The following is a 25,474-nucleotide window of genomic DNA, read 5'->3' as shown; positions in this document are numbered from 1 at the left end:
TATCAAACTGTGCACATCCTTTGATCCAGCAGTGTTACTACTAGGCTTATATCTCAAAGAGACCTTAAAGAAGGGAAAGGGACCTGTATGTGCAAAAATGTGGCTGTATGTGCAGTGGCTAGAAATTGGAAATTGAGTGGATGCCCATCAATTGGAGAATAGCTGAATAAATTGTGGTATATGAATATTATGGAATATTATTGTTCTGTAAGAAATGACCAGCAAGATGAATACAGAGAGACTTGGAGAGACTTACATGAACTGATGCTGAGTGAAATGAGCAGGACAAGGAGATCATTATATACTTCCACAACAATACTATATGATGATCAATTCTGATGGACCTGGCCATCTCCAGCAATGAGATGAACCAAATCAGTTCCAATAGAGCAGTAATGAATTGAACCAGCTACATCCAGAGAAAGAACTCTGGGAGATGACTATGAACCACTACATAGAATTCCCAATCTCTCTATTTTTGTCCACCTACATTTTTTATTTCCTTCACAGGCTAATTGTACACTATTTCAAAATCTAATTCTTTTTGTACAGCAAAATAACTGTTAGAACATGTATACTTATATTGTATTTAATTTATACCTTAACATATTTAACATGTATTGGCCAACCTGCCATTTGGGGGAGGGGATGGGGGGAAGGAGGGGGAAAATTGGAACATAAGGTTTGGCAATTGTCAATGCTGTAAAATTACCCACGCATATAACTTGTAAATAAAAAGCTATAATAAAAAAAAAGAAAAGAAAAGAAAATTAGTGCCTCAAATTCATCTGGAGATCACTTCTTAGCCTGGGCCATAAAAGTCCAATATAATCAAAGGCTGTACCCCAAACCTTTGCTAAAATTCCTTTCTGGATTTGGCTCACTGGGAAGTTGTTTCTCAGCGTAAACCCATCTTTGCCAAAACCTACTTTTGCTAAATTCCTTTTGGAACTAGCCCTGAGAAGTTGTTTCTTAGTGTAATAAACCCATTTTTTGCCAAAAAACCTTCCCTGCAGATCAGGACGTGAATTCTTTCACAAAAAAACCTGTGACACTGGCCTGGGGATTCCATTGCTGCTAGGGTAAACCCCTCATTTCTCACACCTCAGCACCTTCACATGAACATACCACAGGTACCTCAAATTCAACAGGTAAATGTGTAGTTTTTCTCTGACAGAATGTCAGCAACCTGAGAATGGATATTGTTTTGTCTTGGTAGACTCAGAGTTTTACATATTGGCTAGTAGGTAGTAGCTACATAATACTTGTGAATGAACCAATGAATATTCAAGACTAAAATTATCTTCCCTCTGTCTCTTTTTTTTTCAAGGAAATAACTTTTCAACTATCTTCATCTGGAAAACTTTGGTATTATTAGACTCTCCCTTCTCTCCCTTTTCACAATCAAGCAATCACTAATTCCTAATAATTCCACATCCATCTCTAGCATTCATTTGTTTTTTGCCCACACTGTTGGCTCTAGTCCAGGCCCTTCTTGTTACCTGCCTTGTTGGTCAGTTATGCTTGATTCTTCGTGACTGTTTAGGATTTTACTTGGCAAAGATCCTGGAGTGATGTGTCATTTCTTTCTCCAGCTCATTTTTACAGATAAGGAAACTGAGACAAATGGGGTTAAATGACTTGCCCACGGTCACACAGCTAATGAATATCTGAGGCTAGATTTGACCCAGAAAGATGTCTTCCTGACTCTAGGTCTAAGACTCTATTCACTGTGCTACCTAACTACTCCTGCTACTTTCCTAGCCCATTGAAAATAGCTTCCTGATAGGTATCCCTGTCTCCATTCTATAGTTTCAGTCTATCATTGATATTGCTAATAAATTAGTTTGATCTGATGATGTCTGACCAAAATCTCATTTGTCTTATCTTTTTTGCCTTTCTCAGCCTAGCATAGTGGTCACAGCATCCTTTACTTGTTGTTCATCTCCCCAAGTTTCAGGCTCTCTCCCTTCCCCTCACTCCTCAAGCCTCAGGTATTTTCTTTTGCCTGATTCTGTTCTCTGACTTTTTCTGTTTGAAGGAGATTCTACATTTTTCTTCAACTTCCTAATGATATTTCTTCTTCTGGTTTAGAGGTCCTTTCTCATGGTTCCCTTCTCCAAGTCTGAAATGTTCTCTTTCTTTATCAAGACATATAAGACTGCTTTCCAGATCACCAGTTCCCCCTTACTAGCTCCAGGGCCTCAGTGGACTTTCTTGGAAACTAATTTTCACTCAGCCAACCCACCTCCGCCCTCTCCCCAGAGGCTGTGTATTGGCTAGAAATAGAACGGCCAAAAAGCAAGGACCTGTTCCACTCATAAACTTGCCCCACTCACTTCCTGCAGCTGGGATGCTATTAATATTCTGAGCCAGATCCTAGGGGGAGGAGGGATTAGAGAAGAGGGAGGAAAGATCAGAGGAGGAGGAGACAAAGGGAAAAGAGGAAGTAAAAAAAATATGCATCTGATTGGTTAGCACTAGCCTGAGATACTGCTCTAATTAGCTAATTGCTTCTAAGGCAGAAATCCCTGTTCATTCTTTACTGAATGCCAACAGAATTTAGAGTATACTGTCCAATTCTAGATTATATACTACTTCTCTCTATTCCTCTGGTTATAGCCAGTCTCTGCTACCTAAAAAGCTCCTGAAAAAAAAGAGACTATCTGATTCTTCTTTCGTACTCCCTCCCAGTGCCCAGTATTGTTCCAGACTCATAAACCAAAAAAATACTACTGACTTGGAAGAGCTAAGATTTCCTATAGCTTCGAGGCTGGGTCTCCTGGTTCTGCCCTTCCTGCCCACTTCCTTAGGGTCCCTGCCTCTTTTGTTTGGTTATTTCAGAAAGCAGAACCATAATTTCTTTCCACATTTCCCTTTTTGTTCTGAGGGAGTACTGGAAGTTAAGAAGATGAAGACCATGACAGAAGGACCAGAGGCAAGACTGAGATGTCTTGGAGGTGGTGAGGGTGAGACATTCTAGAGAGTACAGAGATATTACTATTTTCTCCAATCAACAGCCCAAGTTATAAAAATAGCTCACATTCTGATGTTTTTAGGCTTTCAAAACATAATGTGGGTAGTGAAAGCACAATTACATCCATTTTGCCAATAAGGAAACTGAGGCTTGCAGAGAGATCAACAACATGACTTTTCTTAGAATCAGAATTAGGCCTCAGGCCTCCTTGACTTTTTTTGGAGCCAATGAGGTTAAGTGACTTGCCTAGGGTCACATAGCTAGTGAGCATCTGAGGCCTGCATTTGAACTTAGAACATCCTGACTTCAAGGTTGGTGCTATATACACTATTCTACCTGAATTCGAAGTACAACTGGGATAGTGTAAGGGTATTGTAATACCCACGATATTGTCATCTTTTCTTGGTTTGGGTCCCTGTTGGGCCTAGTGTAGAGTACGGGCTAGCTTCCTGGAAGGCTTCGGTATCAGTCAGAGTCAGGATCAAAGTCCTTGGTCTTTAGGGGGAGAAGGGAAGGAGGCAGACAAGCTGCTGCGAGGCTTGCCAAAGATCTCTCCTGGATCCTGGAGTCCAGAATCACCAGCCTCTCTCCCCTTTCTCCCCCCACCCTGCAATCTTTGCCTATGATTATCTTAACACCCAACATTCAACAAACACCAGCAGTGAGAAGAGCCATTATCCAAATATGTGCTAATAGAGTCATTGTCTCACATCATATGGGAAATCAGCCTTAAGTGCTCGGTTGTCTGATTCAAGCACACCTCTTGCAATTCCAGCCCTCTACAGCCTAGCTCTTACTCTTTTACTTTGTGTTCGCCTTTGTTCTATGTAATCTCATTAATAGAGCTATTGTTGATGTTAAAGTTAGTTTGTTGAGATGAGCTATGCTCTCTAAACAAGGGCTGTAAGGGTCTGGAGAGGAACCTCACCTAGTACAATGAGGAAGTAAAGAGGCTTTGATGTCCGAGGCCCCCAGAGGTGATCTCTGCAGCCAGCACTGACCACCTAGCGAGCAGAAGCTCTGGTCGTATTGAGAAGGCATCATCAACGGGAGACGCCTCCTTCCCTTATTGGCTGTGCGTGTGTATAAGCAGTGGGGACCAGGAAGTAGGAGGAGTACAAGAGGAGTAGTGCAGGAGGAGTGCAGGATGTGACGGTGTAGCATAGAGTTGTGCTTGCAGCCCCTGTGTCTGGGCACTCTGTTGAACACAAGAACCACTGCTTGAAAAGGCAGAGGCCAGAGATCTCTGACCTGGGACTAGGCAAGACTGGCAATCAGTAACCTCTGAGAGGGGGTTACAGGATATTTTCCTAGGAGTACTCTCCTTTCAATGAGATGTCGACAGCTGATGAGAGGAGGACAACCATGAGAATGCCCAGGAGGAGTATTGAGAGAAGCTGGGATGTTACAGAAAAAACAATGCTTTGCATGTCGCATCAAATAAATAATTAGACCCTAGAGTTTCAAGATGGAGTTGTCTATTTCAGTTTCCTCTTTTTACAGGGGAAGAACCTGATGCCCAGAGAGAGAGGGAGTGACTTAGTAATGGTAACATAGCATATTCAAATGAACTAAGGTCTAGTAGGTTTATCCTATTAGAGGCAAACACAGGAAATTGTGGTGTAGAGTGGTTGAAGTTGGCGCCAACATTGATATAAATACTACTTAGATTAAAATTCTACCCCTGACACTATCTGTGTAACCTTGGACAAAATAACCCTGGGCCTCAATTCTAAAATAAAGGGGTGAGATTAGATAGTTTGTGAAGACTCTTTGGCTCAAGGTCTTTCATGATGTGATGCTATTATCTTTCTTTTTCCTGAGGCATTTGGGGTTAAGTGACTTGCCCAGGGTCACACAGGAAGTGTTAAGTGTCTGAAACCAGACTTGAACTCAGGTCCTCCTGACTTCAGGGCCAGTGCTCTGTCCACTGTGCCACCCAGCTATCCCTAGGTGATGCTAATTTGAAAGTACAGACAGCAGGGTTGTCAATGTGTGTGGGAAGACCCTTCATAATGGAAAGAGAACTGAACTTTTTCAAATTCAACTCTGTCCTTAGTATCTTTATAATCTTGAACCTTATGTCTCTCAATGTGAATTCCCTCGTCTATAAGATCTGAGGTCATAATGTGGACACTACCTGAGTCACAGTGTTCTTAGTGTGAGTGTGTGTGTGAGAGTGTGTGTGTGTATTTATTGCAAGTGTGTTCAAATACTTTGTGACAGTAAAACCTTAGAGAAATATAAACATAGCTGAGCCAGGAGGAATCCTGAGATGTTTTGAGACTGAGGTCAGGAAGGACCACACCTCCCCACAAACCATCTTCCACATAGAAAAATAAAAGACCACTAGATGGGAGAGATTACTGGGCATGCCCAGCCTTCACTGTGTGTGATATAATTTTCCATTTGTCAACAGGTGATTTTGTAATAGTCATTCAGGTTCATTTGTGTGTCCCATCTTGATTTAGACTATAAGCTCCCAGAAGGCAAGATGTCTTCCATTTCTTCTCTATCCTAGTTGTCTGAACAAGGACTTTTATTGAGAAGCCCCCGAACAGATTGCCCTGACTGCTTTCTTTTGGGATGCTAATAATATCCTGAGCCATAATAAAATAGTAAACACTAATTAAAAATTTGTTGACTGAAATGAGAATTTGGAGGAGAATCAAAAAAAAAAAAAAAAAAAAAAGTCTTGACTGTGGGAGAGATAGTGAGAGCACAAGGGACCCAAGGAAACAATGTATTCCAACATTCACCTTGGAGATAACAGATAGGGTGGCGGAGGAGAGGCGCCACCCTATGGGGGAGGTCTCTCTCCCCTCTCCCTACAGTCACAGAGAGCGCTGAAGAATCAGAGGTAGGGGTGGAGCATTCAGCCCCATCTCCTTCATCTGGTTTCTCTATTGGAATTTCTTTTTAGTTTCTGGTTGTTAAATAATTAATATAATTAATTTAAAATATAAAATACATGCTATTCTTTCTCTTCTCCTCTTCTGTTTGCTTGAGGTGATTTTAAATATAGATCTCATTTCCAATGGGCAAAGAGGTTTTAGGGAGGGTTGCAGAGGTCCTCCCAAACCCCATCACGTGAAGGGATCTAACGCTCCAAATTCCCCCCCTCCATGGTACCCCCATGGATAGAGGATACTTTCTGTCTTGCCCTGAGACTCCTGGGATGGTGAAGGGGATTCTCAGGCAATGACTGATTTAGCCATAGGGAATCCTGGCTTTTTTAAGGGTTGGGAGGGTTAAGGGCAGGCAAGCATCCTAGCCCTGGAAACAGACGGGCCCCAGCATGACTCCACTCCGCCTAGACGAGGTCCCCAAGTCCGAGAAGGAAGCATCCAATACAGGAAGTTGCTCCAGTAGGGGCGTCCGAACTTCGAGCAATGTACGGCCCTGATGTGTCTTAGAAGAGATAAAAGAGATGAAAACAAAAATGAGGTCTCCACTTTACAACTCCCAACTCTAGATTGTAGGATATTAGGTTCCTTCTTTCCTAGGCCACCCTGGATAGGACTGCTTCTTGCTACTTCCCTTGGCCTACATCACCTCAGGCTTTTCTGGTTTCCATATTTGGAACCCATAATTTCTTTCCTGTCTCCAATAGACCCTGGTCTCCAATTCCCATACCTGGCAGCCATCTCTGAATTCTTTAACATAGGGACTAGTCTCTGGGCTCAGGTCATCCTCATTGGCTCCCCGGAGGCGGAGGGGCCCATCCCGACCTCCTCCTGCACACGGGTAGGAGACATCCTGGTGAGCAGATACGCTGAGCAGGCGCAAGAATGTGAGCTGGACGACACCCACTGGAGATCCCCCAGAGTCCACATATGAGAACTAGAAAGAAAAGTAGGAGTGGGAACCATCAGGACAAAGATTGGGGATTTGTACAGGAAAATAAGCAAAAGATAAGAGGAAAGAAACATGGAAATGGCCATGAGTTGAGGAGACATGAGGCAACAGAATGTGAAGGGGGGATCAAGAGAAAGAAAAAAAGATGGGAGACCAGATAAGAGAAAGAGATAAGAGTCAGGAGAAGGACTAAAGAGAAAGGAAACAACAGGGAAAGAAGCAGTAAAGTTCAGGGAGTAATGAGGATTCACAGGTTGGAAGGGTAGACTCACCTGTGTGACATCATCCCTAGGTGACACACAGGTCTCTCCTCCTGCCGTGAAGTTACAGAAAACACGAAAAGCATCCCTGTGACATCCTTGGTTAGGGTCAACCCAGTATTCACCTAGTTGGGTAAGGGAGGAGGAAAAGATGAAAGAATCAGGATTATTCTTTCCTCATTGTCTGTACCATCACCCATTTCCCTTTCTTTTTCTGTTCCACATTCCCAGCCCCACAACCTACTTTTTATTCTCTGTCTCTCTCTTCACCCCCACCTCATTCTCTTTCTTTTCTTTTCTCTCTTTTCTTCAGGCTTGAGACTAACCCCCAATATGTGTTGCTTTCCCCATTAGAATGTGAGATCAGGAACTAGCTCACTCTTCTCTTCCCCCCACAGCTTATTACAATGCTTTGTACACAATAAGTTATTTTTTGTTTTTGTTTTTGGCTGAGGCAATTGGGGTTAAGTGATTTGCCCAGGGTCACACAGCAAGGAAGTGTTAAGTGTCTGAGGCCAGATTTGAACTCAGGTCCTCCTGACTTTAGGGCTGGTGCTCTATCCACTGTACCACCTGGCTGCCTCCATAATAAGTTCTTAATTGATGCTTTCTCATTCATTTCTGCAATCATTCATTCACCACCCAAATTTCTACATCACCCATGTCTCTGTTTTCCCATAATCAACTCCTTCTCCTTTGACGCCCACTCTTTGTTAATTTTTTCCATGTTCCCTACTGACCATCAGGAAGCTCAGGGTGACACAGTCTCAGGTCCTGACAAGTTCGAGCTGGGCTCTCCTGAGTTCCTGCAGGGCGCCTCATTTGTTCAATTTCATCCCGGAGGGAATCCAGGGAGCCAAATATCTCTTCCAGACCCCCAGAGGCTCCAGGGGTGGCCCCAACCTTAACAGCCTCATCCTCCTGCACCAACTGACTCGCATCTACTGAACGCCGAGACTTCTTGGGCATCTGGATGGGCAATGGCTGTATCACTTCCCCAGGAGGACCCTGAAAGACATAAAGTTTAATGAGAGAAAGCAAAAAGATGGGGACTAAAACTTTGAAAGAGATTAACAGTGAGACAGACAAAGAAAGAGGCAGAGAGAAAAAATGAGACAAATGGAAAAAGCACACTTCCCCTCACTCACTGGATGTCCAGGTGGACCTTGAATGCCTTTTTCTCCCTTAGGTCCAGCTTGACCCTGATGTGGGGAGACACAAAGGGATCAGAAAGTCAGACAATTCAAAAAATCATTCAAAGAATTCATAGAGGTATGAGGAAGCCAGGGATAAAGAATCAGGCAGTGAGAAGTAAGATGTCAGAAGGATTAGGGAATTGGCGTCCAACCCAGCTTGGAGAGTGAAGTATCAAGGTCTATCTCTAAGAGATACTATTTATACCAAGATAGGGAGTCATGTCTAGTCTAATCTGGAGATTGTATAATGGACCAGAGGACAGAGCGAGCTAGGAAGAGGGGAAAGAAAGGGGACGGGGAAGTCTTACTCACCGTAGCTCCTTTGGCACCTTTGGGGCCAGCAGGTCCCTATAGAGGAGACATGGGAGACAGAGTTATCATGGAGGAGTGAAAGGACAGAGAGGGGTGGATGAGTAGAGCAATGATCATAGGGTCACACAGACTATATATAAGTGGAGGAACTTCTGGGTGTGGAATAATGAGGAGTGTACCAGAACATTTAGGAAAATTTTAGAAATATTGAAGGAGTATGAAAGAATATTTTCAAATTCCTGGGGACAATTAGAAGTTAAGACATTTGTTAAAGTTATTGAGTTTGAGTGGGAAGAATGGCACTACTGGGGGTTACTTGATGGAATATTTGAAGAAGCAGGAGAGGAGGGATACTCACAGGAAGACCAGGGGGTCCTCCAGAGCCAATTGGGCCAGATGCTCCAGGTATACCCTAAAAGAAGGAAAAGTCTAGTTAACCCTATTTTGTTTACCCCCTTCCCACAATAAGTCTTCTCCAAATGTATTCATTTTACCCCACTATAATAAAATCTTCTCTCTAATGACTTTAACATTAATCTCCCCCTCCTCTTCTCACTTCTCCCAGCCTTCAAGCTGGGATAAGATAGATGTCCACAGAATGCTTAGGAAAAGACTGTTTAAAGACAGTCCCAGGCCCCTCCCTCATACTCACTGTCTCTCCTTTTTGTCCAAGTGCACCTTGGGGACCGGGGAGTCCTCGATCACCCTTTTCCCCTTGTTCTCCAGGAGGGCCGATGAGGCCAATGAGACCAGGGTGACCCTAGGAGGGGGATTACATAAGACAAGAAGAACACAAACAGGGCAGGGGTGTGAGGTGAGAGGACATGAGGGGATCACAGGACAGGAAGGACACCACTAACCACGGCAGTTAGACTTCTTTCTCCCCTTAGTAGAAAAGGGGTTCTGTTTGGAGGACAGGGTCAGTGATCTTTATGCAAAAGAAATGCTGAGGGAAGGGCAAGGGAACCCAAAACATTGAGATGCGGCGATATTTTGCGTCTTGTTGGAGAGTGTAAGAAAGATGAGAAGTCCACCCAAAGTTGGCTGCCACATAGTTTATCTTACTTTTTCTCCTTTGGCTCCAGGATCACCTCTGAGACCAGGAAGTCCAGGAGGTCCCTGTATGGAGACAGATGATCACTCATTGTGGGGTAAAAATCAACAGGAAGATCCCATCTCCTCTTACCCCTAAATTTCTTCTCTTTTCCATATCTGCAACTGCCACCCATAGGATCATCCATCCCCAGAATCCTGCTCTCCCCCATATATACTCTTCCCTCAGAGTCACTTACCACAGGACCTGGAGGCCCGGCCAGTCCAGTGGCTCCAGGTCGTCCCTGTTGTCCCTATACATATGAGGGGGAAAATAGGGGTTAGAGAAGAATGCCTTCCCCATGAGTCTTCTCTTTCTCATCAAATAACTGATAACTGAATTCCCATTTCCATTCTCATCATTCATCATCCATTTCTGTTCTATTTATTCCCTTCTTCAGTCCTCTGTGACTTACCACTGAACCAGGGATTCCCCTCAGACCATCAGGGCCTGGTTTTCCTGCGGCTCCAGCTGGACCCACTGGTCCTGTCTTCCCAGGAGCACCAACAGCACCTTGCTCCCCCTAAAATACAGGGGAATCAGAGAAGGCCAGGAAAGTGTAAATACAAGAGACAGTCAAAGGGCAGGAAAAGGCCAGGTTAGAGGAGAAGAAGAGATTAATGCTTCTATGAAAGATTTGGGGGAGTAGAAAGGTGGTTAGCCTTCTGAGCAAAGGTACTTTGATGTGACCAGAGTGACAACAGAGGGGGTTTTCTGGAAGTAATGAACTGAGTTTAGGAGCAGGGAAGTCTTCATGATGAGGTTTGAGAGAATATGAAAGACTTCTAAGAGTTCCTCTCTCTTACCTTGGCTCCCTTCTCTCCTTGTCGCCCCTCAGGGCCAGCTGTACCTGCAGGACCCTAGAGATATGGGATGAGAAAGAGGAAAAGGGATTAGACAAAGAAGAGAGAACAGCTAAATACAATTATCTCTCTTCTACTTCACAGACAGAACTTCCATTTTTACCCCAAAGAAAGAACCAGGGATGGGAACACTACTAGCCCTATTTCAAACCCCTATCCCAAGAGGAACTGTCATCCTTTTGGTGGCCAAGGGGGACCCAAGGGTCCAGACACCTTTCCTCATTTTTAGCTGTCATTTATATAATCCTTTAAAGTTTGCAAAATGCTTTAAACATATTATCTCATTTGATATTCAAATTATCCTGGGAGATAAGCATTATCATTCTCCATCTTGCAGATGAGGAAACTGAGTCTGAGAGAGACCAAGTGATTTGCCCAGGATCATATGGCTTATAAATGTCTAAGATAAGACTTGAATAAAGGTCTTGCCGACTCCAAGTCTAGCATTCTATCCACTATGCACTTACCCTCTTGCCAGGAGGTCCAGGGGGACCATTCTCTCCAGTAGGACCTGGGGATCCCTGGGAAAAGAAGAAAGAGCTAGAGGTATCCATAGTGAAGAGATCATGGAAGGTGAAAATTGAGGATGATGAAAATGGAAGGATTAGAAAAAGAGTCAAAGGTTGAGAGCATTGACAAATCTGGAAGTTGGGAGTTGAAAGGTCTCTGAAAGTTTAGGTGGTCAAGAATTAGAGGTGAAAGAAACACAATCACTCACAGGCTGTCCAGCTTCTCCATCCTCTCCTCGATCACCTTTAGCACCATCCTGACCCTGGAGAGATGGGAGATGAAGGATGGGGAAGGGGGCTTAAAGGGAGGCCTCAATCCTTTCTAGAATTATACCCTCATGCTTTTCTGTCTTTCCAATTCTATTGCTCCCTCAATTAACCATTAATCAATCAAACAATAACTTAATAATTTGCCTACTCTGTTCCAGGTACTGTGCTAGAAGCTGGGAGTGCAAAGACAAAGAATGAAATAATTTCTAATCATTATGAAAACCTAAAATATAAGTCCAGCTCCCAAAATAATCTATCAAAACCCCTGCCCCTATTCCTTTTTACCCCCTTTTCTAAGGATAAGACTTACTCGGGGACCCCCTTCTCCGGGAGGACCAGGATCACCAGGAAAACCAACAGGGCCCTGAGGGCAAAGGAAAAGAAAGGAACTCAGAGTCATAAGGCCTTGCACAGATTCATCCCTCACTCTAGAGCTGTCCCAACCCTACACAGAGACATCTCACCCACTCACCATTTCTGATACATCTATTCCAGTCATTTCACATATGCACCCCCTGCACCCTCCTCTAGAGGTCCTTTCCCAGAGTCCTCATGCCTTCCCCACCTTATTGTACTCTGTTCCACATGTTGACGTCCATGAGAATTGGGTTCTCCTGAACCACATCCTTCCATCCTCATTCCCTTAAACTTTGTGGGTGACCCTTGCTCCATACTCACAGGGTTTCCTTTTGGGCCATCATCACCCGTGGGGCCCTTAGGTCCAGGTGGCCCAGCTTCCCCTGGTTGTCCTGACTCTCCTTTCTCTCCCCGTTCTCCTCTAGGGCCCTGAAGAGGGACAGAGGTGATGAAGAAACACAAATGGAAGATGGGAAAGAACTGAGATTAATGGAAGATTCTCAAGGGTGTCCAAAGAATAATAGCCATGGCTCATTCTCTCAATTGTTCTTGCCCATTCTCTCTATATTCCTCTAACACCCTCCCCCACCCCCCACTCCTGGAAGGAATAGGAGTGAAGGAAAAAAGTTCAGGAAATAGAAGATTGATTCAGTTAAAGGGCAATTTGTGTGCTCTGATCCTCTTAATAATCAGTAAGGAAAGAAGGGAATGGGGCCTGGGAGCCATGGAAATGGGGAGACCTTAGCTCCCCTGGAAAGAATTAATAGTATAAAAGAAAGAATCACTGATGGGAAGAAAGAAAGAAAAAGTCAATTGGGCTTTTCAGTACCCTAGGAGATTAAAGTTTAGGGAAAGTGGGTATCAGCTGGGAGTTAAATTTCTCACTTACCTTGACTCCAGGTTCTCCAGGGATCCCCGGAGAGCCTGACTCTCCTGGTTCCCCCTAAAATGAGATCAGGAATCAAATACAGGCCCTCCCCATCTTACTTCCACTTAGATACATTCCCTCTCCATCAGCCTTCTCACCCTACTTCCTCACATTATTCACCACCCATCTTTGTCCAATAACCAGAAGGATTCCGTTCCTTTCCTCCCTCTGATTTTCCCTGCTCAGCTCCCCAAACCTTCCTCAACAGTTACCTTTTCTCCAAGAGGACCCTGGTTTCCAACACCTCCTGGGGGGCCTTGTGGACCCTAAAAGAGGGACACAGTGATAGTTATCATCTGGATAAGGAACAGTTCAAAGAGATGCAAGGGGACAGATGTACATCTGTACATTATATGTACAAAATACATCTGTATATTAATGACACAGAAGATAATTAGGAGGGAGGAATTGGAGGGACTCCTTGATGGTCAGGATAAAGGAGTTAAAGGAACAAAACTTTTCTTCCAAAGAGACTTATTATCACTAAAGAAAAACAGAAGGATGAGCCAAGTGATCTGGAAGGACATCAAGGTGGGAGATGAGAGATACTTACATCTGCTCCATTAGGTCCATGAGGGCCTCGGGGTCCTGGTGGGCCAGGTGGACCCTGGGGAGAGACAGAAACACATAAAGAGAAGGGAAAAGAGAAGAAGAAGAAAAGAGATATAAGGAGACAAAGAAACAAATAGGATAAGTCAAAATGTAGAAAGTGAGACCTTTGAGTGAAAGGGTAAAGGAAATGTCCAGGAATCAATAAAAGGATCTTTGGGAATTAGTAAAAGGACTACAGAGGAAGGATTGGGTATAATAAGTCAGGGGTCAATAGAGAGGAAATGGGAATGGAGTCACACTCACCATGGGTCCCACATCTCCTGTCTCTCCTTTCTCTCCTGAAGGGCCTGGTAAACCCTGTGGGTAAACAAACATACAGAGACTGATATGAAGAAAAAAAACTGGGAGTTTTCCTTAAAGGAAGATCAAGGTCCCAATATTTGGATGGCATCTCCACCTCCTTAAAAATACTATCTCTTCCCCTTAAAATCTTTCATCTTCTGTTAATTCTATGCTGCCCCTTACTTCTCCAAAGTTTCTGCTCCCCCATATCATTCCTACCTTCACTTTTGCATTTGGAGTTTGGGGAGGAAGACAGGCCCTATGTCCTCCTCATTTCTCATCCACTATATCTTCAACAGGTATATCTCTCCAACAAAAATATACTCACAAAGAGCTTACCTGAAGGCCAATGGGTCCAGGAGGGCCATTAAATCCTCTTGTTCCTTCATCCCCTTTGGCTCCAAAATGTCCTTGAGGTCCCCGAGCACCAGGTTCTCCATCTACTCCCTATACACAGAGAGAAGGGATCTAGGGATTGCATATATACAGAGAGAGACCCATATGGGGAGAAGAAAAGGGGTCCTAGATCTGGAAACTGAAGGAGTCCCCCAAACAAAGTAGGGAGGTACTTTCACTGAGGAATGAATAAATGATAGGTATTGGAAAAGGGTATGTCAATAACAACTATGAATAGAGGAAAATTTGGGGGAAAGGTTTGTGGCAGAATCAGATTACTCACTGCTGCTCCAGGCTGACCTAGAGGACCCAGTGGTCCAGGGGGTCCAGGAGGGCCCTGACAAGGGAGAGAAAAAGTTAATCAGAGATACCAGAAGGTACACAAAGAAAAAGAGAGACAGATAGAGTAGAAATATATCCAAGAAGAGATCAAAAAATTGGAATGATCAATGTTGGAGGGCTATGGAAAGATAGGCACACTAATGCATTGTTGGTGGAGCTATAAATTGATCCAACCATTCTGGAAAGCAATTTGGAATCATGCAAAGAAAGTGACTAAAATGTCCTTTCCCTTTAACCCAAAGATTCCACCATAAGGTATATACAAAGATTATCAGTGACTAAAAGATAGGCACTATAAAACCAATATATTTGTAGCAAGGTTCATCAATTAGAGGGTGGCTTTAAAAAGTTGCATGAAGATAATGAAATATTCTGTAAGAAATAATGAACATGATGAATAAAGAAAAGCACAGAAAGAATTATGTGAACTGATACAAAGTGAAGTAAGTGGAACCAGGAAAACACTGTATATAATGACAAGAATATAAATGAAAAAGAATATAACAATTGAAACTGAAATAATAATGACCAAGTTTGTTCCCCCAAAAAGAACTAAGAAAAGACATTTCTTCTTTTTGTGGTAAGGTGTAGAAAGCATGGATATAGAATCCTGCAAATAACATCACACTTCTTTGATGTGTTGGTTATAATAGCAGAACTTTTTTTCTTACTCTTTTAAAAAATTCTTTATTATAAAAATAGCTCTCTGGAAAAGGATAGAAGAAAGAAACAGTGGAAAACACAAGGAATATAAAATAAAAATGTATACTTTTAATAAAAATGAGGTCAAGAAATCAGAGGGCATGGTTACTTACATGTTCACCTTTGTTGCCTTTGCTGCCCTTCTGTCCAGCATCACCAATCTCACCCTGGAAGGGGTAGATATGTCAGATTTACAGCTAGTAGACAATGATAATAATGAATGAGAAATGAGAGACAATTAATACAGCAGAGTTAGAGAGCCACAGATAAGTTATCTTGAACCTATCCTCTTCAAGAAGAACCTGGGAAAGATAGTGGAGTAGGAAGTGGGGGGGGGGGGTGTTTGGGATGAATTACCTTGTCTCCATCTTCTCCAGCCACACCGGGAGGGCCAGCAGGACCAGGTAGCCCCACAGGCCCTTGGACACCATCTCGGCCAGTTGGGCCAATAGGACCTTTCTCACCCTGTGAGAGGAGGAAGGGATTGGGAAGGAAAGTCAGCTATCAAGGGGGACATATTGACTCTTTCCCCACTAAACCTTCTCACTAAAAACCCCTCCTCCATTACTCAATATACAAATATAGTCCTCTATGTTCCCCCAGGGCCCTGTCTTATCCAGAAGCATCTTCATTTCTCAGCTCAGAAACCACCCCCAATACCTCCAACACAAAGACTGTACAAACATCTCTATTTCATCTCCTTACACACACTCACCGGAACACCTTTTTCTCCAGCAGCACCTGGGGGGCCCTGGGGCCCAGGTCTTCCTGGGGGACCAATGGGTCCCCCTGTACCTGCCACACCCCGTTCTCCAGGAGAGCCCTAAAGGGTGAGACAGGATGAAATATAGGTTATCAAGAGGAACTACTAACCTAGAAGTTCCCTAGAGAAGATTATTTTACACTAATTCTTCCTTTAACAATTGGGAAAGTCCACACAACCCCCCCATATCCAACAATCCTCTACCCCTTGATTCTGATGCATCTATGAGGAGTACTCTCCTCTCTCATTTCTGGCTCTTCCTCCACATGGAATGGGAAAAAGGACTCAGTAACCTTCTCAGGACCTCCCATTTTAAGTTTTCTCTCCCTCAAAGAATTCAGACTCACCGCAGGGCCTGGGGGACCAGGTGGACCTTCAATTCCCTTCAGGCCACCACCTCCCTGTAAGGTAAGAGGGACAAAGAGTCAGAGATAAGGAAAATGGCAAATCAGAGAAACTGAGGGAAAGTATCAGAGAATCAGGGAGCAGACTAGAGAAGGCCAGCAATTGTGAAGCTAAGAGCAAAAAGGTCAGAGAACAGGGAAATCAGACATTGGATTAGGGAGTGAAGAGGGTCTGAGAATGTTGAAAACATTTGTGTTTGTGTATAACATATTGGGGTTACACTCACTCCAGTGCCTGGGAGGCCCCTTTCACCAGGGAAACCCCTCAAACCGGCTGGTCCATCCTTTCCAGGAGCTCCAGGGGGGCCAGGATCTCCCTAAATGTGGAACAACGAAGCAATAAGAAAGTGTCTTTCCAAACCTTGGGAGAGGATGCCCAAGGTATTCTCACTCTCTTATTCCTCCTCAGCCTCCTTTCCCCTGAATCCCAGTCTGTCTTTCTCACATTCCCTATATTCCTCTCCAGCCTTACCTTAGTTCCTTCTTTGCCAGATGGCCCAGTCAGGCCCTGCTCTCCTGGGGGACCTGGGGGGCCTGGATGCCCTCGTTCTCCCATAGGTCCTGATTCTCCTGCAGCTCCCTGTGGGAAGGGAACAGCAATCTCACATCACGAACTCTCCCAAAAATTCCCTAAATTGTCTATTCTTCAATACCCTCACTTTCTGATTCCCATGATCTTTTGGGGGACAGTGGGTTCTGAGAGATTCCCCACTCTCAAATCAAATTATCTTTGGGGAGTGAGGAAGGATATTTATGTGTGCAAATAAATGTGTCATCTTGTGGCTATCCCTACCAATTGCATTTTCCCAAAGAATCCCAAGGAGATAGTGCAAAGTTACTCAGAACAGAAAGATATAGAAGATTTCACATGCCTCTGTCCTCAAAGTTTTCAAAAACAAAAGCAACTGAAGGTTGGATTCAATTCCCCAAAGCTTCTCACCTCTAATTCCTCCCCTGCATCATTGTCTCATTCAGTAACTACAAAGGGAATTATTTCAGCCCTTCCCTAGCAAGAAGACAGTAATGGAAGCATGGAGGAGATAGCAGTGGAGAAGAGGTGAGTGTTCACAAATTCTTAGGTTTGTGGCCTATCATCCCCCAGGGATGGATATACCTGAGATCCCACCACCCCTGGAGGTCCAGGGGGGCCTGTCTTTCCTTGGAAACCCTGAAGAAGAAGAGGGAAAGACAGATTAAAGAGCTATACAGTTGTCAAATTATCATTGGTATCTAGCAAAAAAAAAAAAAAAAAAAAAAAAAAGGGGGTCACCACTGGGACTATATAAATGGTTCTATATGAGCTGGGTACATCCATTTGAAAATGACTAAAATTGGGGCTGTGTGGGGCAGGAAGGAAGGGAGTTATGGAGGAAGGATTAAGAAAGGGATAGTCACTAACCACTTCTCCTCGTTGGCCAGGGTGTCCAGGAAGTCCATCCTTACCAGGGGGGCCCTAGAACAAAAGGTCCAAAGACACGAGGGCAAGGAAGGATAGAGAGAGGAAAAAAAGAGTTAAAAGGTGGCATCCATAGAAGTACAAAGGAAAGAGACTAGACCTTTGAAGGAGGCTGGTAGAGAGGAAGCAGTTCCAGAATAGGAAAAAGGGGTTGGAATTTTACAGGTCAAGCTTATACTCACTGGGGGCCCTTTAGGACCAGGGAAGCCATTAGGACCCTGAGGTCCAGGAAGTCCCTAGAAATAAGAGACAGGAATAGGATGGTAAGTCAGTGGGATAAAGGAGGGAAAGTGTGAACCTGGGAGAACAGATCGTCCTCTCCACAGCAGAAGCCTTGGCTACCCAAGCCCTAACTCTGTATATCACTCAGACATGTTGGTTGTTAACAGGACTGGCAGTTACTGGGTACAGACTCACCCTCTCTCCAGGAGGACCATGGGGACCATCACCACCTGATGTTCCCTGTGGGAAAGGAATAGAGTTTCAGGGATACTAACAAGCCTTCCTTATGCAGAGGGAAAGGCAGTCAAGTAGGGGGCGATATAGAGAAAGCTGAAGGATGAATAAGTGCCAAAGGTAATGAAAGTTAAAGATTGTGAAAAATGATTTGGTCCAAGCAGATGTCACTGACCTTGGCTCCTGATTTCCCTGTGGCTCCTCGAGATCCTCGTTGACCTCGTGGACCCTAGCAAAATATTGGGGTAAGATGGTGAGAGAGACAGACACAAAAATGGATTCCCCCCACTCCACTCAACCATCTCTTCCTTTCACTTACCGTGGGACCACGTTCCCCTCGAGGACCTGATTTCCCAGACAGCCCCTGTGGAGAAAGGGGTAGTGAGAGGTGAATACATCATCTGCCATTCAGACTACCTATAGTAGATCCACAGTAGATCCATGAACTTGGAACGGGAAAAATTATATCTTTATTTCACTATAATTGGTTTCTTTTGTAATCCTATGTATATTCTATTTTATGCATTTAAAAGCATTATTCTGAGAAGAAGTCCATAGGTTTCATCAGACTACCAAAGGGATCTATGATGTGAAAAACTCAGGATTCCACAGTTCCTCCTTCATTCAATGCTACCATCTCTGCCCAGAGATTCTGCTCCCCAGATCCTTTAGAACTCTTCTTTTAAACCTTTCCCACAACTCTTTCTCTCAAGCCCACCCTATCTCAGTCCTCAATCACACACTCTACCCTCCAGCTTTTTTCCTTTACAGACTCCCCTCCCTTCTTACCCGGGCTCCTTTCTCTCCATTGGCACCAGGAAATCCAGGGAATCCAAGTGACCCCTAAAAGGGGGAGAGAGAAAAAAACATGGAGGAGTCATGGGGTGAAAGATGAGATTATAAGAAGGGCCTTAGAGGGTCTCTCACAAGTATAGTTTAACAGAGATAACATATAGTAAATACGCAAAGTGAAAAGAACTGTGGGCCAGGAGTCAGGAGACCTGGGGTTTGCCCCAGCTCTGCTTCTGATTAGCTGTGCTATCTTGGAAAACTCATTTCTCTTCTCTGGACCTGCTTCCTCCTCTGTAAATTAAATGGGTTGGCCTTTATAGTTTTCGTTGATTTGAAATAGGGGATTGGTAAAGGAGAGAAAAACATAGGAAGTGGAAGAAGGAAATAGAATAGAAATGGGGTTTCATAGCCTAAGCCTTACCTTGGGTCCCTGACGTCCTGGGTATCCAGGCAGACCAGGAACACCCAGTTTGCCCTGCAGAGAAGACAAAAAGAGCAACAGAGGTGGGTTAGGGGAAAAAGAGCAATCCTTCACAGAATTAGATCCCTGGAATTCATTTCCCAACTCCAACAAAACTCAGGCCCTTAGCTTCCTGCTTCTTCCAAGGGGCCCAGATCTCCCAATCCCCCTCACCCTCCTTCAAATTTATCTGTTTAACTACTTATTTTCTCTATCTCTGTGAATGGATTTAAAAAAAAAAAAAAAAAAAAGAGGCTTAACTTCCTTCCCAATCAGTCACTAAACTCTGTTGGTTCTTCCTTGTAGTCTCTCAGATGCTTGCCCTTTTCTCTCCTGCCCTAGTTCAGGTGCTCTTCATCTATCTATACTATTCTTACAACCTCCTAACTGGTCTCCCAGCCTCAAGCCTCTCCCTTTTCCAATCCAATCTGCCTGTATTAATAGATCAACCTGCCTAAAACAGCTCTCTCATCAGATCATTCCACAACTCTCAATGCCTCCCCCTATCGAAAAAAAGAAAATCTAGATTCCCTAAGCTGATCTTCAAAGTCCTTCATGTTCTAGCTATGACCTCCATAACTCATTCATTCCATTCAAATTAAGCTGGTCTCCCGCCAACACCAAACACTTCATTCTCACCTCCAGCCCTTTGCTTATGCTGATTTTCTCAAATTCCATCCATCTTTCAAACCTTACCTCCCTCTATCAAAACTTCTCTGGCCACCCTGCATTGACTTCTCCCTTTTCTTTCTAAACACCCTTTGGATGCAGAGGCCACAATCTCACGTGGTTACATATTACCTTGCATATTTCTTGAGTCAACTCATCTGCATAAATCAATTACCAGTTGGGCCATGTGGAACTCCCCAGAGCATCCAGCATAGGGCTGGGTATACTGTTGTGCTCAGTAACTAGCCAGTGACTTGATTTGCTGAAATAACAAATTGTCTCTGTGGTAAACCAAAGTTGATTCCTCCCCACACTATTGTCTATTTCTCCCAGAAACTGAAGCCTCTGGGTCACAGTATCCTTGTATATACTCAGCCCTAATCTCTCTCCTGAACTCCAGTCCCATTACCACATCCAGGTTAGTCAGTCCACATTAGATGTGCTCAAGACATCTCAAATTCAGCATGTCCAAGACAGAACTCATCTTTCCAAACACAATCCTCTCCCAAATTTCCCTAATTCTGTCAAGGGTACCACCATCCTTGTAAGCTCAAAAGTTCAGGTATCCTTCACTCCTTACTCTGACTCGCTCCTCACATTATATCATTTGCCAAGTCTTGTCAATTCTACATCCACAACCTTTCTCCCATCTCCTCTCTACTCACACGGCTACCATCCTAATATAGGTTCTTAGTTCTTCTTGCTGGGACTAGGGCAGTAGGCTCTCAACTGGTCTCCCTGCCTCTGGCCTCTCCCTTCTCCAGTTCTGCCAAAAGTATAATTCCCCACTCGAAAAGCACCAATGACTCTCTATTGTCTCTGGGATAAATTATGACCTCCACTTTGGCATTTAAAGTCTCTCACAGTACAGCTCTGCTCTACCTTTTCAGGTTAATTACATATTATTCCTCCTCACACATTCTATATTTCAAGCAAACTGGCTTTTATTTTACTATTCCTTGTATACAAGAATCACTTTTACTTCTGTATGCCTTTGTCCAGGCTGTTCATCATATCTGTTTGATTTGTCTACCTTTTCTCCCACAAGCCCTATGGGGCCTGGGTCTCCATTGGGTCCAGTTCTTCCCTTTGGCCCCTCAGGACCATCTTCTCCTCTTGAACCAGGTACTCCAACCTCACCCTAAGGGGGTGGGAAGAATGTGAGGATCAGGTCAGTGCTCAGAGTAGGAGTTTGAAAGTTAAGGCATTTGGTGTAAAAAGGATTATTCAAGTTGGGGGAAAGACCTTAGTGACAGGAATCTCTAATAGATTAGAGAGTCATAATAGGAAGTTGAGGGCATATTCTTGGGAAATAAGAGGCAGAAAGGTCATAGAGTTCCAAGGCACTGCCTCTGGATGGAATCAAGATAATATTGGGTGTTTGGGTGATATGAACAGCAGTGTAACATTGGGGACATTGTAATATTGTGGTATGAAGGAGGGCCAAAGGGTTTGGAATTGGAGACTCAGAAGCTAGATAGGGAATAGTATTGCTGATAGCCCAATAGGTGTCAGGGGGGCACTGGGAGCTGAGGGAGAGCCCTACTAACTTACCCGGTCACCTTTCACACCCATGTCACCTTTGAAACCAGGAAAACCATCTTCCCCCTGAGAAAGGCAGAGGCAAAGAAATAAGTAGGAGGGGCATAGGAGGACTACAGAGAAGTGTAAGCACTATTGTTTTTAAGTCAGAAATTAGGAGCTTGGAGTATCATGGTGGCAATTCAGGATAAATATTGGGAGGATTGGATAAGGAAAGATTAGAAGGTGAGAGGTAAGGAATAGAGGCTTAGATGATGGAGGAGATATCAGGATAAAGCTGCCTGGAGAGGGTAGTCAGAGTCAATGGGGTTTCTCTTACCTTCTCTCCCTTATGACCCTTCAAGCCCCGAATTCCATCCACACCCTGGGAAGACAGATGGAGAATGATCAAGAGACAAAGTTCAGGTTTGGAAAATAGAAGCCTAAAATACAGGAATCCTTTTCCTGGCCACTCCCACCCCTGCCAAGTTCTCCCTGACTCTGGTTACATGTTACCTTGACACCTCGGGGTCCAGGGTATCCTAGAGGACCCTGTGGACCAGATGGACCCTAGATGGAGAAGGAAAAAGAAAAGTCACTAGAAGATTTGAGGAATGCAATCATCAGGAGGTCAGAGGAACATAGGTGGACAGAGTAGGATGGAAGAAATGGAAGAAGATGGCAGCAAGTACTTCTGAGATATCATAGTGATTTTAGACTCACAAGGTACTCAAAAAAGAAAGCAAAGTATCTCACTTGGTTTCCTTTGGTTCCTGGTGGACCCTCCTTTCCTGGATGACCCTGAAAGAGAAAGGGGAAAAGAGAATGAGATCTCATACCATGAGTTCTCTTACCTCCCCATCTCTACATCCCCAAATCAAAACTAACCATCAAATCCACATGAATAGCCATAAACCTTTCAAGGCAAAAAGATGGGAGGGGGAAATCTAAGGAGAGGAGATGAGGCAAGATGGTAGATCTTTTGAGATTTTTGAGAATGGGGAAAGTCAAGAGACTGGTTCCAAGTCATAACAAGAAATAACAGCATATGAGCTACTGCTAGGGTCTAATTCTAAGAAATTATGAAGGGTTGGGGAAAGCACTCACCGGAGGTCCATCTGAGCCAGGCATCCCTGGAAGTCCTGGTTTTCCTTGAGGACCCTGCAAAAGACAGTGAGGGAATCAGAGCTATAGGTAGCAAAGGTATGAATAGATAGACCCCTACTAATAGTTGTATAGTCCTTTCCCTCAGCATACTTCATTCTTCCCCCACTATCCTATTGGTATAGTCTCAATATGCTCTTTTCCTGTTCCTGTTCCCCATGACTCCCATCTTCCTGACTATCATTTGATTATCCCACCACACCCATCACTCACCTTGTCTCCATGGGGGCCGATGGCACCTTGAGGTCCAGGAAGACCCTGATGTATACAAGAAGGGTGTCATGGGAGGGCTGTAGATTATATTGCGCTCTATCCTCACAACCCTGACCACATTCCATGTCCTCCCCTACCATTGTATAGCAAGAGATATAAGAGTCAAAGCGCCCTAACTCCATTGCCCCAGTCTTTGTACTGACCCCATTGCTGTGACCAGGGACATCATAAACTCTCAGTCTGTCCTCACTAACACAAAGATATTTGGGCTTAGGAGGGAGAAAAGGGCAATGTGTAAAAGTAGAGTGGGTGAAGCAGGTCCTACAGTTTAGAAGATAAAGTAATGGGGCCACTCACCTGGGTTCCTGGTGTACCCTGTTGTCCAGGAGGGCCAGGCTCTCCCTGAGGACCCTAGAGACAGATAATAATATAGAGGTCACCTGGGAAGGTGATGTGATATGAGGGTTAATTCCCAGGTCACTAGAACAGAGAAAAGAATGTAGGAACCCTGGACTATGACTCAGGAGACTTCAGTTCTAGTCTCACAGTCTAGTTAGCACAGATGTACCATGTGGCTTGTTTAAGTCTAAGTTTCCTTTTCTGTAAAAGAAAGGGATCTATCTGAGGTCTCTAACATACTAGGGTTCTAGAACTCATAACCATAATTGAGGGCCAAGGAGAAGAAAGGCCCATGGAAAATCAGGGTTAGGAAGATTTTGTTGGGGTGGGAGTAGCAATCCGAGTAGCCTCCCCAAGTACATAAATCAATTAACTTTCAATCAGTAAGTATTTATGTACTTAAATATGTTATGTTAGATATATATGTATAGAACATATAAATATGATATTTCTATATTACTTCTATTATGGACTAGGTATCATGCCAGGCTTACCAAGTTCCCTTTGGGGCCATGGGATCCATCAATGCCTCTGACTCCCTGAAATATAAAAAAAGATTAAGAGAAGAAAGAAAAGGGGGCAAAAATTTAGGAACTGGGGAAGAGTTTGTGGGTTTCTGGGTAGGGAGTTTCATTCCAGGGTATGGGTGTGTCCCCTCCATCTCTCAGGTGCTCCATTCACTCAAAATCCAAGCAAACAAACTCATGTCCCTGGCTCTCTGCAGGGTGTGGGTTTGTGGATTTGTATATTCGTTTTGTTTTTCTTGAGGGTTTGGTTTTTGGGGTTTTTTTTTTTGTCTTGGCAACACATGAAGCAGACAGTAAACTATACAACACGTTCATTTGAAACCTAGGCATAAAAATGATAAGAGGACAGTACAGTCAAATAGGAGCCAAGAAAAAGAGAAAGAGGAAGAGGTCAAGAAGCTAAAATTTTGGAGGGTCAGAGGTTTGAAAGTTCAGGAAATAAATTAAAGTGTGAGGAAGGATTGCTTACCATGGGGCCAGGGATTCCAGGAGGACCTTTGGGACCCAAGAGACCTCGGGGACCCTAGGTTAGGGATAGAGCAGAAGAAGACACTAGTATCAAAGACAACAGCCCAGCATTGTGACTTTTAATCTCCCTGAATCCATAATTCCACCACAATCACTACCAATTTAGCCTGTCCCCTCATCCAGTATCTTCCTCATACTCACGGATTCGCCAGGAAGGCCTCGTGGTCCAATTTCTCCATCATCTCCCTAATGGGTAGAAAGGAACAAGGAAGGAATAAGGAGACTTTCTCAAAGCCCACATAACGTTAAACTTTTTCCTCAAACACCATGTTTCTCCTCTTTCACCTCTCCTACCAACCAGAAGTTCCCACTGTCACTTACCCTCTCTCCATCCTCCCCTGGGGGACCAGGAAGACCTTGGGATCCACTTTCACCCTGGAGTGAGGAATACAGGAGTTATTGGGACCTCAGAGCCAATTCCTTCCACCGACTACACACCCTAAAACCAGAAATCAACTGCCTCTTCCCCAAACAATTTCCTAAGAACCAAGTTTTCAACTTGGGACCTGCAAACTTGTTTTTAAAAAATATTTTGATAACTATTTCAATATGATTGGTTCCCTTTTTGATCATCTGATTGGTTCCACTTGTGCATTTAAAAAACACTATTCTGAGGAAGAGTTGGTAGGTTTCACCAGACAACCAAAGAGGACTATGATCCAAAAAAGATCAGAAACTCCTTTAATAAGTACTTCAGTACCATCAATGAGTACTACCCCAATCCAATTTCTTCCTTTGGGAGTTCACACATTTCCCACATCCCCCTCATATGTGACATTTAACTCCATGTGGTCCAGATGGTTCTGTAGGTCCATTTGGACTCATTCTTGGATGCTGAAGGACCCTGAAACTCTGTCCCTTCCCCAAACACATAGTCCCCAAACATAACTCTCCTCTCTTTCCTTCCCACTTCTCTTGTAATCAGCCCCTCAGTCCTTTTTCTCATATCCAGGAAATGCTTACCCTGTGTCCTTTCTCTCCTGGAAGACCTGGGAGCCCATCAAATCCTCGGTCACCCTAAGGGTATAAGTGTGACAGTCCAACTCATTCCCATTCCAAAAAGAAATCCTTGAATGAGAGTCTGGGACACATGCTCATAAGCAGAAAATGAAAGGAAGAAGCACCAAGGCAGGAGAATGGGAAATCAGAGGCTTGGGGGGCTCAA

The 25,474-nt window shown here is 44.0% G+C and overlaps 1 protein-coding gene across 5 annotated transcripts in view; it reads right to left on the bottom strand.

The window, feature by feature from the left end:
* Positions 1-5,331: 5,331 nt before the first annotated feature.
* COL11A2 (collagen type XI alpha 2 chain) overlaps positions 5,332-25,474 on the bottom strand; it is a 34,960-nt gene continuing 14,817 nt past the window's right edge. For all 5 annotated transcript variants that reach the window (XM_012548951.3, XM_031965062.1, XM_031965063.1 and 2 more), the window contains 49 exons: positions 25,273-25,326; positions 24,631-24,684; positions 24,451-24,495; positions 24,251-24,304; positions 23,749-23,793; positions 23,213-23,266; positions 22,856-22,900; positions 22,586-22,639; positions 22,235-22,279; positions 21,995-22,048; positions 21,819-21,863; positions 21,512-21,565; positions 20,991-21,098; positions 19,250-19,303; positions 18,826-18,879; positions 18,356-18,400; positions 18,212-18,265; positions 17,998-18,042; positions 17,763-17,816; positions 17,524-17,577; positions 17,239-17,292; positions 16,597-16,704; positions 16,352-16,441; positions 16,068-16,121; positions 15,673-15,780; positions 15,315-15,422; positions 15,071-15,124; positions 14,197-14,250; positions 13,857-13,964; positions 13,479-13,532; positions 13,177-13,230; positions 12,836-12,889; positions 12,585-12,638; positions 12,017-12,124; positions 11,649-11,702; positions 11,278-11,331; positions 11,027-11,080; positions 10,503-10,556; positions 10,112-10,219; positions 9,896-9,949; positions 9,669-9,722; positions 9,256-9,363; positions 8,962-9,015; positions 8,604-8,639; positions 8,244-8,297; positions 7,836-8,103; positions 7,108-7,220; positions 6,614-6,820; positions 5,332-6,388 (listed from right to left, as the gene is read on the bottom strand). In XM_012548951.3, coding sequence (XP_012404405.2) covers positions 6,248-6,388; positions 6,614-6,820; positions 7,108-7,220; positions 7,836-8,103; positions 8,244-8,297; positions 8,604-8,639; positions 8,962-9,015; positions 9,256-9,363; positions 9,669-9,722; positions 9,896-9,949; positions 10,112-10,219; positions 10,503-10,556; positions 11,027-11,080; positions 11,278-11,331; positions 11,649-11,702; positions 12,017-12,124; positions 12,585-12,638; positions 12,836-12,889; positions 13,177-13,230; positions 13,479-13,532; positions 13,857-13,964; positions 14,197-14,250; positions 15,071-15,124; positions 15,315-15,422; positions 15,673-15,780; positions 16,068-16,121; positions 16,352-16,441; positions 16,597-16,704; positions 17,239-17,292; positions 17,524-17,577; positions 17,763-17,816; positions 17,998-18,042; positions 18,212-18,265; positions 18,356-18,400; positions 18,826-18,879; positions 19,250-19,303; positions 20,991-21,098; positions 21,512-21,565; positions 21,819-21,863; positions 21,995-22,048; positions 22,235-22,279; positions 22,586-22,639; positions 22,856-22,900; positions 23,213-23,266; positions 23,749-23,793; positions 24,251-24,304; positions 24,451-24,495; positions 24,631-24,684; positions 25,273-25,326 — 3,546 coding nt within the window. In that variant the 3' untranslated portion in view covers positions 5,332-6,247. The remainder of the gene's footprint in view (positions 6,389-6,613; positions 6,821-7,107; positions 7,221-7,835; positions 8,104-8,243; positions 8,298-8,603; positions 8,640-8,961; positions 9,016-9,255; positions 9,364-9,668; positions 9,723-9,895; positions 9,950-10,111; positions 10,220-10,502; positions 10,557-11,026; positions 11,081-11,277; positions 11,332-11,648; positions 11,703-12,016; positions 12,125-12,584; positions 12,639-12,835; positions 12,890-13,176; positions 13,231-13,478; positions 13,533-13,856; positions 13,965-14,196; positions 14,251-15,070; positions 15,125-15,314; positions 15,423-15,672; positions 15,781-16,067; positions 16,122-16,351; positions 16,442-16,596; positions 16,705-17,238; positions 17,293-17,523; positions 17,578-17,762; positions 17,817-17,997; positions 18,043-18,211; positions 18,266-18,355; positions 18,401-18,825; positions 18,880-19,249; positions 19,304-20,990; positions 21,099-21,511; positions 21,566-21,818; positions 21,864-21,994; positions 22,049-22,234; positions 22,280-22,585; positions 22,640-22,855; positions 22,901-23,212; positions 23,267-23,748; positions 23,794-24,250; positions 24,305-24,450; positions 24,496-24,630; positions 24,685-25,272; positions 25,327-25,474) is intronic.

This window comes from Sarcophilus harrisii, chromosome 4 (assembly GCF_902635505.1).
Source record: "Sarcophilus harrisii chromosome 4, mSarHar1.11, whole genome shotgun sequence".
Lineage (NCBI taxonomy): Eukaryota > Metazoa > Chordata > Mammalia > Dasyuromorphia > Dasyuridae > Sarcophilus > Sarcophilus harrisii.
The sequence above is the reverse complement of the archived record's forward strand: the minus strand, read 5'-3'. Positions and strand labels throughout refer to the sequence as shown.